The sequence below is a fragment of the Prionailurus bengalensis genome, chromosome C1 (assembly GCF_016509475.1).
Source record: "Prionailurus bengalensis isolate Pbe53 chromosome C1, Fcat_Pben_1.1_paternal_pri, whole genome shotgun sequence".
NCBI lineage: Eukaryota > Metazoa > Chordata > Mammalia > Carnivora > Felidae > Prionailurus > Prionailurus bengalensis.
The window spans coordinates 34,319,074-34,336,189 of record NC_057345.1 but is presented as its reverse complement, the minus strand read 5'-3'; the positions used below and the strand labels follow the sequence as shown (position 1 = coordinate 34,336,189).

Below are 17,116 nucleotides of genomic sequence, written 5' to 3'. Positions count from 1 at the left end.
AACTTTTTATTGAACACTGACCACTCTGGATGTTGCATGCAGAAACTATGAATACTGCTATCTTCCTCTGAAGAGTGCCGATTTCTATTTTATCAGGCAGTTCAATTACTGCCTGACCACCTTGAATTTGTGGAGGCAGGATTCAACGCTATGTTTAGTGTGGATCTGAGGAAAGTCCATGGTATTTTTGACTCTTCTCTAACTTGACAGGACCCAGCCTTGGTTGGGGCTTGGTTTTAGGTCTTGTTAGGGTGAGTCTTACTCTGGAGACTCTGGATCTTTAGTCTTAAGGCATGAACTTTCTGGCATCTGGATGCCAGGGGTAGTAAAGTTCTAATGAGATTTCTCCACTCTGGTAGGGCTGCAACTTCAAAGTCCCTGACTCTTCAGCCACCCACAGACTGCTTGACCTCTACTCCTGTCCTGTACAGCTGTTACCTACGTAGTTAAATTCAGGTGGTTTTGCCCTGCGCATACATAGCCCAGTCCACAGCTACCGACTCCTAGGAATTCCTCCCCTGGCCCAACTTGTGTCTCTCAAAAATTCCCTACTCGGTGATGACCTGTCTCACGGACTCCAACCACTTCAGCTGCCCTACACCCTGATCTCTGCCTCCTCAGCCAAGTGGAGGCACTATGGTCTGTTGAGATTCCAGCTCTCTGGGCAGGGCTGGGAAATTGCCCCCACAAAGAGAACTGCAGAGCTCACCTCATAAGTTTTCCTTTTCTTAGGCACTGAAATTTTATACTGCCTCCTGTCCACTGCTTGGCAAGAGTTGCTTCATTTATACTGTCCAGCTCTGTAACTATTTATAGAGAGACGGCTAGCTTGATACCAGTTATGCCATTATCATAAGAAGCAGAGTGTTACCCTAAGCCACAGGCTAGAAATACCAGCCTCCATTTCGTTTTTAAGATGGAAAACTAAGAGTGAACATAATTTCCTATGTCTATTAAGCTAAACTTAATCTACCCTTCTCCCAACATCAGATCCAAACTCCAACTTACTTGCCAGATGGTATTCTCCATAGTAATCAGATCAATAATGCATATTTTATAATCTCCCCCGTTATGATCTTTTGTAAAATATAGGCAAGAACACAGAGGGAATTGCAATATTGATAAATATGGTAATATGAATTTTTAAAGGTCCCATAAGAAATTAATCCTACTCCTCCAAAATATCCACTTTAACTTATGAAATACATATAGATAAAAATTAAAATAATAAAATACGTAAAATTTCCATGAAAGGGAGCACGGGAATCAGGTCTACCGATAAGAGGCAACAACCCAACTCTCCTCTAAGACCTGACCTGAATAAAGCATCAGAGCCAAGAGAAATGTCAGTATTTTGTCTCCATTTTGGAGATGAAGAAACTGAAGTACATCTAACTCACTCCAAGACTGTGTTCATTTGTTCATTAAGTTAAACATATGTACATATATATTTTTATCATCTTACGTGTGTGTGTACAAACATGCACACACATACATAAAATATGATAATTCTACAGTACTTTACTAAGAGTATTTTTTTTAGAGCAGTTAGGTTCACAGAAAATTCAAGGGAAAGTACAAATATTTCCTATTATACCTCCTGCCCCCACACATGTATATCCTCCCCCATTATCAATATCCCTCACCAGAGTGGTACACTTTTAAAACTGATGAACCTATCCTGATACATCATAATTACCTAAAGTCCATAGTTTACCTAAGGGTTTATGCCTGGTGTTGCACAGCCTCTGTGTTTGGACAAAAGTACAAAAACACATTCATCATTATGATATCTTATAGATTCACCACCCTAAAAATCCTCTATGCCCTGCTTATACCTACCTCTCCCCACTTCCAACCTTGGCAACCACTAATCTTTTTATTATCGCCATAGTTTTGCCTTTTCCAGAATGTCATATAGTTGGAATCATACAGTGTGTAGCATTTTCAGATTGGCTTCCTTCACTTAGAAATATGCATTCAAGGCTCCCCCATGTCTATTCATGACTTGATAGTTCACTTACGTTTAGCGATTGACAATATTCCATTGTCTGGATCTACCACAGTTTCTCCATTCAACTATTAAAGGACATCTTGGTTGCTTCCAACTTTTGGCCATTATGATGAATATAGCCGCTATAAACATCTGTGTGCAGGGTTTTTTGTGGACAAAAGAACAACCAACTCCTTTGGGTAAATACCAAGGAATGTGACTGCTAGATCACAGAGTAAGAATGTGTTTAGTATTATAAGAAACTGCCAAACTGTCTTCCAAAGTGTCTGTACCATCTTGCGTTCCCACCAGCAATGAATGAGGGTTCCTGTTGCTCCACATCCTCGCCAGCATTTGATGTTGTCAGTGTTCTGGGACTTTGACCATTCTAATAGGTACATAGTGGTATCTCAACGTTGTTTTAGTTTGTATATCCCTGATGATATATGATGTCTTTTCATCATTTCCCATCTGTATCCCTTCCGTGGGGAATTCTTTGCCCTCAAGGATGGAACTGGATATTTCCTTTCTCCCACGTGGAAGGCTAGAGATGACTGGAGTTGGATACTTCCCTTTCCCCAGGTCAGTTAGGCTCTGATACTACTCCAACAGGCTGGGCTCTGGTTAACTAGTTTCCCTTGAGGGCAGGTCTTGTTAAGAAGAAAAAACTGTCCTGGCATATTTCAAAACGGTTCCTTTCTTCTCATGTGCCAGATGCATGGGAAGATCTTTCCCCAATATCTCCTGTGAGAATCTGGCTGAGCCCCTGGAAATAAATCTCACAATACTGTGGGGGCCCCCTGTGACTGGCTCCTCCTAGAGTTTTTGATTCTCGGACTTGTCCAGAGCCTCCAGCAATTCATCTATTATATTTCAGGTTTTCCTATTCTGGCACTGCTTCCCGTGACAGTTTTTGCATGCCACTCCCTGTACTCACCTGTCTCTCCAATCTCAGAGGCAGCAGTCTGCCCTGTGTCCTCCCCTCTCTTATGGATCCAAAAAGAATTACTGGTTTTTCTGTCTGCTCAGGTTTTTAGGTGTTGTGAGGACAGAGTGGTAACTTCCAAGCTCCTTAACATGAGAAACCAAAAACTGCAAGCTACAGAACTTTTAAAAACAAGTTGATAATGAGACCAATCTTATACTTAAAGCCTTTCAGGTTAAGCACTTGACCCAGGTCCTAGCAAGTTGACCAAGCCTTGGCCACACACGGCTCTAAGCTGCTCAAAACAAAGCAGTGTGCACCCTGCCACAATATGTCTTGGGACTGATGAAATCATAAGATTTTCTGTCTAGAAGGGATTCTATGCCCTAACATGGCATTTCGTACACACATCTCTTTTAGAACACAACATATAAGGGGCACCTGGGTGGCTCGGTCAGTTGAGCATCCGACTTCAGCTCAGGTCATCTCACAGTTCATGGGTTCGAGGCCTGCATTGGGCTGACTGCTGTCAGCATAGAGCCTGCTTCAGATTCTCTGTCTCCCTCTCTCTCCACCCCTCCCCTGCTTGCGCGCTCTCTTTAAAAAATAAATAAACTATTTTTTAAAAATAGAGCTGATATTGTGTCAATAGGCTGAGACCATGAAGGTCTATGTTCATCTTATATCCACTTTACACAGAATAGTACATGGGCCAAAATAGGAATATACTGGTTACTGAATGCATAATTTAATAATAAAAATCTCTAGACTCCCCCCACCACCATGAAGGAATTCCAACAGATAACCTTGGTAAGTCATAAAAAAGTGTAAAAATTAAGGAAAAATAATGCTAAAGACATTTATTGTTCACACTTGGAAATACCCCCCGGATGAAAGACATACAAACTCTTATTGAGCCTCTTTGAAGCCTCAGCTCCTGCATCTGTAAGAGAGGATAATAATAATCAATCTAAACTATGAGGATCAGGGGCACTTGGGTGGCTCAGTCAGTTGAGCGTCTGACTCTTGATTTTGGCTCAGGTCACAGGACTGAGCCCCACATCAGGCACCACACTGAGCATGGAGCCTGCTTAAGATTGTCTCTCTCTTTCTCTCTCTCTCTCTCTCTCTCTCTCTGTCTCTGTCTTTCCATCTCTCTCTCCCTCAGCCCCTCTGCCCTGCTCATGCTCTCTCCCTGTCTCTAAACAAAAGAAATCAGTGTGCCTGGGTGGCTGAATCAGTTAAGTGTCCGACTTTGGCTCGGGTCATGATATGATGGTTCACAAACTGGAGCCCCGCATCAGGCTGTTTGCTGTCAGCACAGAGCCTTCTTCGGATCCTCTGTCCCCCTGTCTCTCTGCCCCTCCCCTGTTCATTTTCTCTCAAAAATAAACATTAAAAAATAATAATAATAAATTTAATTTAAAAAAACTTTTAATGTTTGTTTATTTTGAGAGAGAGAGCATGCGACCAGGGAAGGGGCAGAGAGAGGGAGAGAGCAGGCTCAACATAGGGCTCAATCTCACAAACCATGAGATCGTGACCTGAGCCAAAATTGAGAGTCAGACACTTAACCGACTCAGCCAGCCAGGAGCCCCCCACAAAAAAAAATCTTAATAAACTATGAGGTTCAAATACATTATGAATACAAAGTTCCCATCACAGCACATAGACACTCAATAAATTACTATTTTCATTTTATTATTATTAGCAGCAGCAGTAAATTTCACTACACAATGGCCATCTCCTAGAGGAGGCTCAATAAACTGACTTTTGTTTATTGAGTAAAAGACACTTCTCCGCCTTGGTCAGCCCTCAGAGTTGGTCATATTACCCTGCTCTCTGATGTTACAGTACAGAAAACAATATGCTACAGTAAGACAGTCTAAAACGACCTATTCAAAGTCAAGTATCTAAAAGGCCTGAGTGTCAGAAGAACAAAAAGATGCAAATAGTGGTTAGTCAGCTGATAATTCACTCCAAGGAAAGCAGACAGCTATTAATAAACTACTGAAGCCTACAGCGCTGGCTCGTGAACACACAGCACCATGCCACCTCCAAGCCAATAAACTGCTCGCTCGTTTGGAGAACTTCCTTTCTTTCCCTTCCCCTTACTTCCCTTCCTTCTTTCTTCTCCGCCTCCGTCCTGACACTCTCTGCTATTTCTTCTCTGAGTCCCTCTCCTCTCTTTTTACCAATGAGAATACAGAATTCAATCCTATCCTTAGTCTTAGTATTTATTATACTTTTCAATAAAATAAGGAACATGGGTTTTAAAGACAAACCAGGATTCAGTTCCGGTTCTAATAATTAGCTGTGTAACATTTAATTAAGTCCTTGTTTGCTCAGCTGGAAAACAGGGATAACAGCATCTCCACATGGTTACAGTGAGAAGTAAATTTATTTTAATTTAATTTAACTTCATATAATTTAATTAATATTAAATATTAAATATTTATATTAATATAATTAATAAGTTGTGTAGCCTAACACCTGGCATATGATAGGTCTTCCATAAAGTTAATGTCCTTCTCAACTTCTCTACGAAAATATTACCTAATTCTTAGTTATGTTGTCTACAGGTCAACAGTTCTCAACAGAAAAGGAGACCACCATTCCTTGAACATATTTCTATTTTATGGATACAGATGAAATCTATCCATGATGGATATAGAGAATGCCTTTGACTACAGAATTTTGCACTGCACTGATGCAAACACTTGATTCTGAGTAGTCTTCTTGTTTTAAAAAATAAGTTGGGACAGAGAAATTTAAATAAACTCTGGAAAGACAAAGTAATTAGTGAAAATTATAAGCTAAGCGTTTAAGAGGCACTGAAACATTTCACGTAAAACAAGAAGTTAAAGAGGTAACACGATATTTTAAAAATTGGGTTGAGGAGTGCCTGGGTGGCTCAGTCGGTTGGGTGTCGACTTCGGCTTAGGTCATGATCTTACGGTTCACAAATTCGGGCCCTGCATCAGGCTCTGTGCTGACAGCTCGGAGCCTGGAGCCTGCTTCAGATTCTGTGTCTTCCTCTCTGTCTGCCCCTCCCCTGCTCGCACTCTGTTGCTCTCTCTCTCTCAAAACTAAATAAACATTAAAAAAAATTTTTTTTTTAGTTGGCTTGAAACTGCTTCAGGAGTTTGGGCCACGTAAGAAATAAATGAATTACTTCATAGGAATGGGTCTGCTATCAAGGTCTCAATACAATAATAGTAGGCCAATGCCACTTGCCTCTTCCCACTCATTTTAACCTCAGACCCAGAGACTGACTCGACTCTTGAGTGAATTCTACACTGGTAGCCAGTCAATGTTTGTAAAAACAAAACTATTTTAGGGAAGTCACATTCACCAGGAATCAGGACCAGACTACCCAGTGTTTCCTGCACCGAGCTCAGCCAGCCATCAGACAAACAGAACCAAAAGGAAAACTACATATGGTCACTGTGTGATACTTCAGGCAACATCCAAGAAGAGAATGTGCACCTGCTGGTGACGCCCAATGCGAGCCCTTTGACCACAAGCCTCAAAACACCACAGCACAGGCCACACTGCATGAGTCGAAACCAAGTCAGAGGGGTACAGAAAACTATGTGGCAAACACTGTGTAACATAGGAGGCCAGGAGTACAAGCCAGAGAAAGGGATTAGGAGGTACTGGGGAGGGTGCGGGGAGGGGAGCCATTATTCTATTCAGGTACAAGTTCAGTGCCAGCAAGGACAAAATAACTAGGTAGACAAAATTTCTTCAGGGAACATAAAACAAAGACAGTATTAAATTGAAAACTGCAAATTCAAAGAAAAGGTAAAGGTGAACGTTTTCAGGACAGAAGAAAACCAGCTGTGATACGGAGCCCCGAGGCAACGAATACAAATGGGAGAGGCAACGCACTTTAGTAATTAAAAAGCACGGCATTCAGAAACCAGAAGTACTGGAAGAGTTTGGGCTTTTATTGCAGAATAGCATGTTTTTACGGAGATCATAAGAGGATATGCCATGGCATGCAGTTTTTGAAAAACATCAAAGATCTCAACCTACAGCCACAAAAATGGGAGGCAATTTCTGAGCCTGAGTCCCAGGAGCGTGCGGTCTCCTCTCACTGCCTGTCTCCGAAGGGTGTGAGGGCACTGCAGCCCAGCGAACACCCCACGTTCCCTGGGGGCAGGCTGGGGTGACCATACTTACTGGGGTCCTCCCACTGGAGTAAATGCAGCTTCCACGCAGAGTAATACAAAAATCCCAGTACCAGAAAAAGGCAGAGGGCTAGCAGCAGATTGCGCACAAATACCAAGAGTCCCATCTTCACATGGTTTACAATTTCCTACATGACCTAAAAGGAAAAAAAAAAAAAAAATCAAAAAAATAATTCAGGTCTTAAAGGATAAAGCAATCATCTTGTTGATATACTCTATCTTAAAATAAGTATTTACAGGAGAATTTCCCAACGAAGAACCACCTGGAGTTACCACTGAGTTCCTGACCTAGCAATCCTCCAAGCTGCCCGTCCTGGCCTTGAGACACAGCTCCACCAGTCACTCAGCATCCAAAGCCAGAACTCAGCAATTGTCCCTGCGTTACTCCTCTCCCTCCTTCCCAGCATCCAATCAATGACCAAATTGTGGCGATTCCAACCTCCCACTTAAGTCTCGAGTCATGCCCCTTCCCCCCATCACTACCCTAGTCCACACCACCCAGTTCCCCGCCTCCGAAGTGCGCTCTCCCGGATCCATTCTCACATGGAGGTAGGACTGGTCCGTTATTCTGACGCCACTCTCCTGCTTCAACCCCGCTGAGTTAGCGTTCCACCGACGTGTAACAAAGTACTGCAAACCCAGCAGCTCCAAGCAACACAAATGTGTTGTCTCAGAGCTCCGGGTGCCCAACGTCCCGGTACACTGTGTCTCAACAGGGTCCTCTGCACAGGGTGTCACAGGGCCAAAACCAAGGAGTCGGTCGGTAGGGCTGTGTTCCTTTCTACAGACACCGAGACGGATCTGCTTCCGAGCTCATTCCAGCTATGGGCTGAGCACAGTTCCCAGCAGCTGTAGGGCTGATGTCCCCATCTCCTGGCCGGATATCAGTCTCTGCTCCACGCGGCCCCCTTCAGCCACGCTGGGTTAGGTCCCTCTCACTCTGAATCTCTCCGACTTCCCCTTCTACCACATCTTGCTTCTGTACCCAGCCAGAGAAACTTCTTTGCTTCTCAGGCTCATATGATTAGGTCGGGTCCACTTGAAGAATCCAGGATAATCTCCCTGTTTTAAGGTCTGTAGTCTTTAAAAAAAAACTTTTTTTTAATGTTTCTTTATTTTTGAGAGAGAAAGAGAGAGATAGAGCATGAGCAGGGGAGGAATAGAGAGAGAGGGAGCCACAGAATCCAAAGCAGGCTCGAGGCTCTGGGCTGTCAGCACAGAGCCCGATGTGGGGCTCAAACTCACGAACCATGAGATCATGACCTGAGCTGAAGTCGGATGCTTAACTGACTGAGCCACCCAGGCTCCCCAAGGTCTGGAGTCTTAATTGCATTTGCAAAGTCCCTTCTGCCACATGAGGGAACATATTTATGGATACCAGGGATTCAGATGTGGACATCTTTGGGGGCCATTCTGCCTAACACATCTTTCATTAAATTCTCAATTCCTTTAGAATAAAGGAATTGCTCCTTAGAGTTTAGCAGTTTCTGACTGTACCCCTATTTATTCTCCAACCCATCTCTTGCACTTCCCAACCCTGTCTGTGTCCTTTGCCTTTCTTCTTCCAACTCACTGAACGCAGCCTTGTTTCTTTCCTCAAGGCCTGCCTGGAACATTCTCTGATGATCAGCATTCTCTGATGCTCACCTTAAATGTAACATCAGCCGGGAAGACTTCCTAGGATCACCACCCCCTACCCCACTAAGATATCTTGGCCATGAAATAACATACGAGAAAGAAATTATGTATAAACACTATACATAAAGTGATTAAAAAGTTATCAACTACAGAGTATATAACTGTCCACCTAGAAAAGCCAAGAGAATCAACTGAAAAAACCATCAGAACAAATAAGTAGGTGATAAGATTAATTTACAAAACTCAACAGCTTTTTTTTTTTTTAAGTTTTAATTTAAGTAATCTCTACACTCCACGTGGGGCTCGAACTCACAACCCTGAGATTAAGAGTCGTGTGCTCTTTCAACTGAGCCAGCCAGGCACCCCACAAAAATCTTCTTAAAAACTATACCAGCAATAACTGATGAGAAGATGTAAGAGGAAGAATTCCATTCATGACGGCAACAAAACCTATAATATATCTAAAAATAAACTTAGGAGGAAATGGGCAAGATTTTCACCAAAGGGCATAAAAGATCTGAATAAATAAAGAAAACACACCAGGCTCCTAAGTGAGAAGTTTCGATATTGGAAACATGTCAGTTCTCTATAAATTCAGTCTGACTCCAGCCAAGATCCATGTTTGTTTGTTTGTTTTAACTTAAATCTGAAGTTAATCCAAAGACTTCATGCCCAAGAAGAGCCAAGAAATTTTTTTTCATGAAAAATAATGAGATGAGGATTTGCCTTACCAGATATCAAAACAACTCAAAAAAATAAAAATAAATAAAATAAAAATACAAGTAAAATTTTAAAAAAACAACTCAAAGCTGTAATTCTTAAGACAGATGAGTACTGGCACAGGAAAAGACAAACAGATCAATAGAACAGAGTCTACAAATGAGCTTTCTTAGTAGAGATAGAGATATACACACATACATACATGTATAAATGATTTTACTTTACCTATATATTAATTTATTCTATGATAAGGATATAAATCTTATAAAGAAAAAAAAACATGATAGGATACATAGCTAACTGTTGATGGGGTTACCTCCAGGAAATAGGATGCAATGTTAGGAAGTAAGTTTATTTGTTGTAAGTCACAAGTATTACCTCTATAATTTTTTAACATTAAAAAAACCAAACACCACACTGTAGAAATGTAAAATGGCAGACTCTTTCAGAAGCAATGGGGAAGTAAGTGGCTACTGAAATTTACAACATTCGTGCACCCTGGCCCAGCATTTCTATTTCTGTGACTTCTTCCTAAAGGAACATTCCAACAAATACTTTACAAAATAGGTACATAAATGTTCATTAGCAATACTCATTATAAGAACAAAATACTAGAAAAAAAATTCAAATGTCCATCAACAGGGAACCAAACAAATAAATTATGGTGCATCTACACAATGACATCTATATCAGCTGGGGTCTTGGCAGGAAACAGATGGCACATGCAGAGAATGAACCGAAGGAAATTAATGACAGGATTTTTTATAGCTGTGTGAGTAGAGTGAAAGGAACCAACCACGGGTGGTGAAGCATCCAGGAACTATCAACAGTAGGAAGCTACTCTTGCCCTCAAGGTGAAAGAGCAGGAGACAAAGGGTATCATTGGAAAAGAGAGGCCAGCCATCAGGAAGATCACTACCAAGGGCACAGCGGCTCCAGGAGCCCCAGTAAGGGGTGGAAGGGGATAAGAAATGCTCTGACTTCTCCCACCACTCACCCTCTGATCCCTGTCCATGTCTTTTATCAGCTGATTCCAAGCCAGAGGGCAACAAAGCCCAGATGATGCTGTTCTTAGATGTCAGTCACCAGCACAGAGGATACAAGGTGGGTGATGGATTGATGAGGGCAAGAGAATGACATGTATAGTATACGATGTACCCATTACACAGAATGAGGCACAGCCGTATGTCCTCACATAGGCAAAACGTCTAGTATATACTGCTAAGTGGAAAAAAATCTAGTTGTAGAGTCGTAATATAAATGTATGGCCCATATGCTGGTGGTAACAAACAAGGACGACACTGATATTGAAAATTAAGGTTACGTGTTAAGCACATACTTACAAGAATAGGCACCAAACTGAAAAGTGGGTTTGGAGGGTTGTTTTCTTTTCACAATCTGTTTATTTGTATATTTATGTTTAATTTTAATTTTTATATTTATGCAAATAACAAATGTACAAAGGGGTGCTTGGGTGGCTCAGTTGGTTGAGCGTCTGACTTCAGCTCAGGTCATGATCTCGCGGTCTGTGGGTTCGAGCCCCGCGTCGGGCTCTGTGCTGACAGCGCAGAGCCTGGAGCCTGCTTCAGATTCCGTCTCCCTCTCTCTCTGCCCCTCCCCACTCATGCTCTGTCACTCTCTCTGTCAAAAATAAATACACATTAAAAAAATATATAACAAATGTACAAAGTTTTCACATTGAAACAGGAATTAGAGACTTGCAATTCCAGCAACACAAAGGCCTATATCCCATCCAGGGCTCCCGTTAAAAACAACAACAAATTTAAGGGGTAAGCAGCCTGCCTACAAAGGCAGGTGGCTGTTGGAAAGCTGCTCCTTTCAGAGACGCCTGGGTGGCTCAGTCGGTTAAGCGTCCAACTTCGGCTCAGGTCAGGATTTCACGGTTCATGAGTTCGAGCTCCTCGTCGGGCTCTGTGCTGACAGCTCAGAGCCTGGAGCCTGCTTCGGATTCTGTGTCTCCCTCTATCTCTGCTCCTGCCCTGCTCGCACTCTGTCTCTCTCTCTCTCTAACATAAACGTTAAAAAACAATTAAAAACAAAACAAAACAAGCCTTGCCTTTCAGAAGGCGGCCGTACCTTCCCCTGCTTTCTGTCCTGAATGCAGATGTGATGCCTGAACATACATACAGTCTTCAAACCTGAGGCTCCAGCAGACACAGGGCCATCAGTCAGTCAACAGATTTACCTGTCTGTTCAGCAAATATGACAGCGAGAAGGCTGAACTAATCACCTATTTCACTTCTACCTCCTCTTCCATTAAGGAAAAGGAACTTCAAATGAAGATGTAGAACAAACACCCAAACACCCAAAGAGGAAACTGGTTTCCTAAAGTGGATGACATTAAAGAAACAAATAAAATAAGCGCTTAAAATACGCCAAAACCTCCAAGACGGAAAAATAACAGCACCTCAAAATTCTGAGACAAAATTTCAAACTCACAGCTAGGACAAAAGCTTGAGGGTGTTGGGGGAAACCGGTCCTCTCACACACTGTGTGGTGGTGGGAAGGATGGGGCCATGTCTAACGAAATTACATGCTTTGCCCTTTACCCCAGTAATCTCACATTTAAGAAACTACCCAAAGACACACTGACAAAAATTCACAATTCACGCACATGGCTGTTTACCGCAGCACTATTTGTAATATAAGAGAGGAAGTCCTTTGGTCGGAACTGAATAAACTACGGTATGTCCACTAAAATGGAGGATTATGCAGCCATGAAAAGGAATGAGCTCCCTCCCTGTCTGTCTTTCTGAATAATTTAATCTAAAAGCCATTAAGCTTCAGGTGCCAATCAGGGTAGGCATGGACTGGAGTGAAGAGAGGTGTGGGGCATCCAGCCATCGTTAGGGGGTCTCCGGGTGTGGCAACAGTCAATGCTGGGATTAACCAAATAAGTAAGTAAGTACACTGACGCTAGCTAACAGGAGCCAGATTTCTCCATGGTGGGGAAGGGAATTGCAAACAGGAAAAGGGAAAAACTAGAATAAATGTTGGGGGTTGTACTGAAATTGAAAGGTTTGGTGTAAATGGATGGTTTTTGATATATAAAGATATGAACTATAAAAACAAATATAGACGTGGGCAGTGTGTGTGCCTTTGTGTGATACATGCATATATTCCCTAGCTCTGGTCACTGGAAAGAGCCTGGCAGCAGTCATGTCCCAATTACAAAGAGCACATCTAGCAGCTAGACCTTGGTTTCTAAATACCATTCTTCCCTGACAGGAACCAGGGATCCCTGGAAGCATGGCTGACTGCAGGGCTGAGGCAAAGAAGGCACAAACAAGATAAGCCTGGATCCTTTGCGGTGCCTCGGAGCAGGTAAAGGCTCAAGGAGTGAGGCCGTATCGAACGTAAAATGAAGCCAGCTTGTGGGGCTCCTAATGGTCAGCTCTGGAGCAGTTCAGATCAATAATAAAAGATCATAACCCATTAAACAAGAGCCTAATAAATGAGGAGAGGAGAAAGTGCTCCCTTAGATCAGAATACCAACTAATGAATGTAGAAGGAATAACGTAATTAGAAAGTCACCATTTGTTATAGCGGCACTATCAACAACAGCCATAGTATGGAAAGAGCCCAAATGTCCATCGATGGATGAATGCATAAAGAAGATGTGGTATACACACACACACACACACACACACACACACACACACACACACACACACACACACTGGAGTATTACTTGGCAATCAAAAAGAATGAAATCTTGCCATTTGCAACTACATGGATGGAACTAGAGGGTATTATGCTAAGTGAAATTAGTCAGAGAAAGACAAATATCATATGACTTCACTCATATGAGGACTTTAAGAGACAAAACAGATGAACATAAGGGAAGAGAGGCAAAAATCATATAAAAACAGGGTGGGTGATAAAACAGAAGAGACTCTTAAACATGGAGAACAAACAGAGAGTTACTGGAGGGGGTGTGGGAGCGGGAATGGGCCAAATGGGTAAGGGGCATTACAGAATCTACTCCTGAAATCACGGTTGCACTATATGCTAGCTAACTTGAAAGTAAATTTTAAAAATAAATTTAAAAAAAAGAAAGTCATCATTTGGTAACCATTTCAGCAATAATTCAGCTGAGAAACAACAAAGGATGCTAAAATTAATGGGTAGAATTTTGAGAAATGGGGTATTCTACAGTCTTCAAGTTTCTGCCCATAAGATACTTCTTATAATTAGAGGGGAAAAGTGTAACCTTACAATGGAGAAATCTGATAGACGACACAATAAATGAGCTAAACGCTATATGGGAATTCTTGGCAATATTTTTGCAACTCTTTTGTAATTATTTCAAATTATTACAAAAGAAAAAAATTAAACCAGTCCTCAAATGAATGTTCAAATACACATCCAAGTGAGAGATTTTGCAGCCACTTAAGATGTAATTTATGGGGGGGCGGGGGAAGATGTAATTTATGAAAAAATTATAGTGACATGGGGAAGTGCTTATGATATAGTAGTGAATGAAAAAAAGACACAGGTATCATGTACCCAGCCATGAAAAAGAAAAGAAAAAGACTAGAGTAAAACATAAAAATAACACTAGATTAATAGCGAGAACTGTTCAGGCTGCAGGAGCTCACCTGGCCTCCCTGTACAGCCACAAAAAAAGCATGCAGGTAAAGAATTGCCATAAGGTTGCTTCAGCACGTAGAGTGGAGCAGCAATCAGACTCATCCTCTTCCCGTGTATTCACCTTGGAGAAGGAGGTGTCTCGCTTCTGCCCAAAGCTAGCGCAACAAACACTAAGTGCCAGGAATTATGCAAAGCCCAGGAGACACGAAGACAATCAAACGCATACTCTGCTCTAGAGGGTCACTAAGTTCACCACTGACCTCTTAACTGTCAAACCCAATGGACATTACTGTCCTCTCGGGCCTTGACCTTCCTGCAGCCTCTGAAACTGGGAGAGGCAGTACAGCATGGTGGTAAGTCCTTTCTCTGCCTTCTTTGCCTACCAATGCCAGTTCATCTTTTAGGTCTCTAAGTCAGAGCAGACTTGGGTCTTACCTCTCTCAGGAAGCTTTCCTTAATGCCCTATACTATGGCTATGTCTGCTCCCATAACATCTCATGCTTACCTATATCACAGCATTTATAAAACATCTTGCCTATTTTTCTGTCTCTGCAAAGAATCAGCATATAATTTGAAAGCAGAATCTATAACTTAGGTCTGTGAATCACCTGCATCTAACAGCACAGCACCTAGTACAGAGCAACACTCAAGAAGTGTTTGTTTAGGGCCCCCTGGGTGGCTCAGATGGCTGAGTGTCTGACTCTTGATTTCAGCTCAGGTCACGATCCCAGAGTCGTGAGATCAAGCCACGCTGAGCGTGGAGCCTGCTTAAGATTCTCATTCTCTCTCTCCCTTTGTCCCTCTTCTCCCCGGCTTGCCGGCTCTCTGTCTAAAAGAAAAAAGAAAAATTTTCTGAAGTATTTGTTTAAGAAATAAACCGATATATATCTAATTATGTGCACCAACTCAAGACACGATATAAGCTGTACACATTCCAAAACATAATATATCCTGAAGCTATGATTTGTGTGCAAATCATATATAGGCATAGCAATTTTGAAAGAGGAGAGGATCTTGGGGTACTACGTGAGGCCGTCTTAACATTTTCATTCTGCAGATATCCCCAAGGCAATTTTGTTCCACATCTATGATTTCATTTGCCATCATTATGCTGACCATCCTGAACTTTACCTTCTAGGTAACTGCTTCTGAGTTCCACATCCACGCAACGTCCTGCTCTACAGCATCATCTAGGTGTTTCACAGATGCCCCACATTTCCTCCTTCTCCTCTGTTCACTATCTCAGGTGAAAGGCGACATCTTCACAGGTGCTTCTGTCAGAAACCTGGAAATCATCCTTGACACCACCCTCCTTCCCACTCCCACCTCCACATATAATCAATCACTGAGTCCTATGAGTTTCACCTGTGAAATCCTTCTTGCATCCATCCACCCCTCCACCTTCACTACCACCATCCTATTTCAAGTCGCTATAATCTTTGGCTTGGACTCCTACTACAGCCCCCTGGTAAGCCTCCATTACCCATTCTTGGTCTTCGCTGACTCATTCCCCACAGAGCAGCCAATGTCAATTTATCTCATTCCCAAGCTTAGACTTTGCAAATGTCCCACTGTCCTTAGGGTAAGGTCCCAGATTCCTTCACAAGCCACGTAAGGCTCTGCATCATCTGGTCCCTGCCCACCGCTTCCCACGTCTCCTGCCATCCCCTACACCTCACCTCGATGAGTCTGCAACACTGACCGTCTTTCAGTGTTTTCCACTCCCCATGCTCTCTCCCAAGGTCAGGCTGCCACTGTCCTGACACTTATGCTTCATCTCACCAATTCCCACTCAGACTTAAAGGTTAATTCCACAGAGAAAGCCTTACCTGTCTCCACACTTCAGGTCTCCCTGTTCTATGTTCCCACAGCAGCTGCTTATCCTCTTATGAGCATTTACAGCAATAATTTAACATTCATACTCTGGCTAATTCAGGCAGGGAACGTGTCTGTTTGGTTCACCATTGTATCCTTGGTAGTGACTCAAAAATCTACCTGCTCACTGACTGAATATTTAGTCAGAGTGTGCTCAAAACAAGGTACAGGGGCGCACCTGGGTGGCTCAGTTGGTTGAGCGTCCAACTGCAGCTCAGGTCATGATCTCATGGTTTGTGAGTTCGAGCCCCACATCAGGCTCTGTACTGACAGCTCAGAGGCTGGAGTCTACTCCAGATCCTGTGTCTCCCTCTCTCTCTGCCCCTCCCCCGCTCACACTCTGTCTCTCTCTTTCTCTCAAAATAAATAAAAACATTTTAAAAAGGTACAAAAGGCATATAATGCTAGGTTATTTTAATTTAGCCATGAAAATAAAATTATATTAAAAATATGAACTCATTGAAACAAACTGTATCAAACTCCTATAATTTCTAAAACATCCTACAATATGGTTATTTTCTGAACTATACCTAGCAAGAATTTTTAGTCTAAAATGTCAGAATTTTGCTGACCTTCAAATATCAGTCCCTATTGGATATAAACTCAAGTATGACAAAAGCATGCAGAGCAAAAACCAAAGTATTTCCTGAGCATGTCTCCTATGAATATTTTCAAGGAAAGCTAATTAGAAGTTATTATATACTGTACTATTTATTATCCAGCTTCCCAAAAAATTACTGAAAAGCTCATCAATTTTTTTGAAAACATTTTTGCTGAATGCACACCTCCTATTCAGATGTTATGCATGACTAGGCAGATTTAAGTAATTAATATGCAATATGTTAAATCCTTCTATGCAAAAAAGCTGTGCATTTTCTAAGTGCAAGTAAGTGTGTAGGGTAGGTTAATATTGTTAATATTCATACAGCATGCACCGTGAACTGGCTACAGTTCTAAGAGTTTTGAACAACTTAACTCACTGAATCTTCTCACCAATCCTGTGAGGTTACTGTTCCCATTGTATAGAGAAAAAACTGAGACACAGAAAGGTTAAATTACCTTGAGATCACAGAGCCAGTCAGTGACAAAGCCAGAATTCAAATCCTGACCTGGCTTCAGTCACATAACTTTTTCCACTTGAAGACACCCTAGAAC

General features: G+C 42.1%; 1 protein-coding gene across 4 annotated transcripts in view; it reads right to left on the bottom strand.

Annotated features, from left to right (window-relative positions):
- The window catches only part of ST3GAL3 (ST3 beta-galactoside alpha-2,3-sialyltransferase 3), a 201,996-nt gene that overhangs the window by 168,938 nt on the left and 15,942 nt on the right, over window positions 1-17,116 (bottom strand). For all 4 annotated transcript variants that reach the window (XM_043574705.1, XM_043574703.1, XM_043574706.1 and 1 more), the window contains exon 2: window positions 7,107-7,251. In XM_043574705.1, the coding sequence (XP_043430640.1) occupies window positions 7,107-7,221 (115 nt within the window). In that variant the 5' untranslated portion in view covers window positions 7,222-7,251. The remainder of the gene's footprint in view (window positions 1-7,106; window positions 7,252-17,116) is intronic.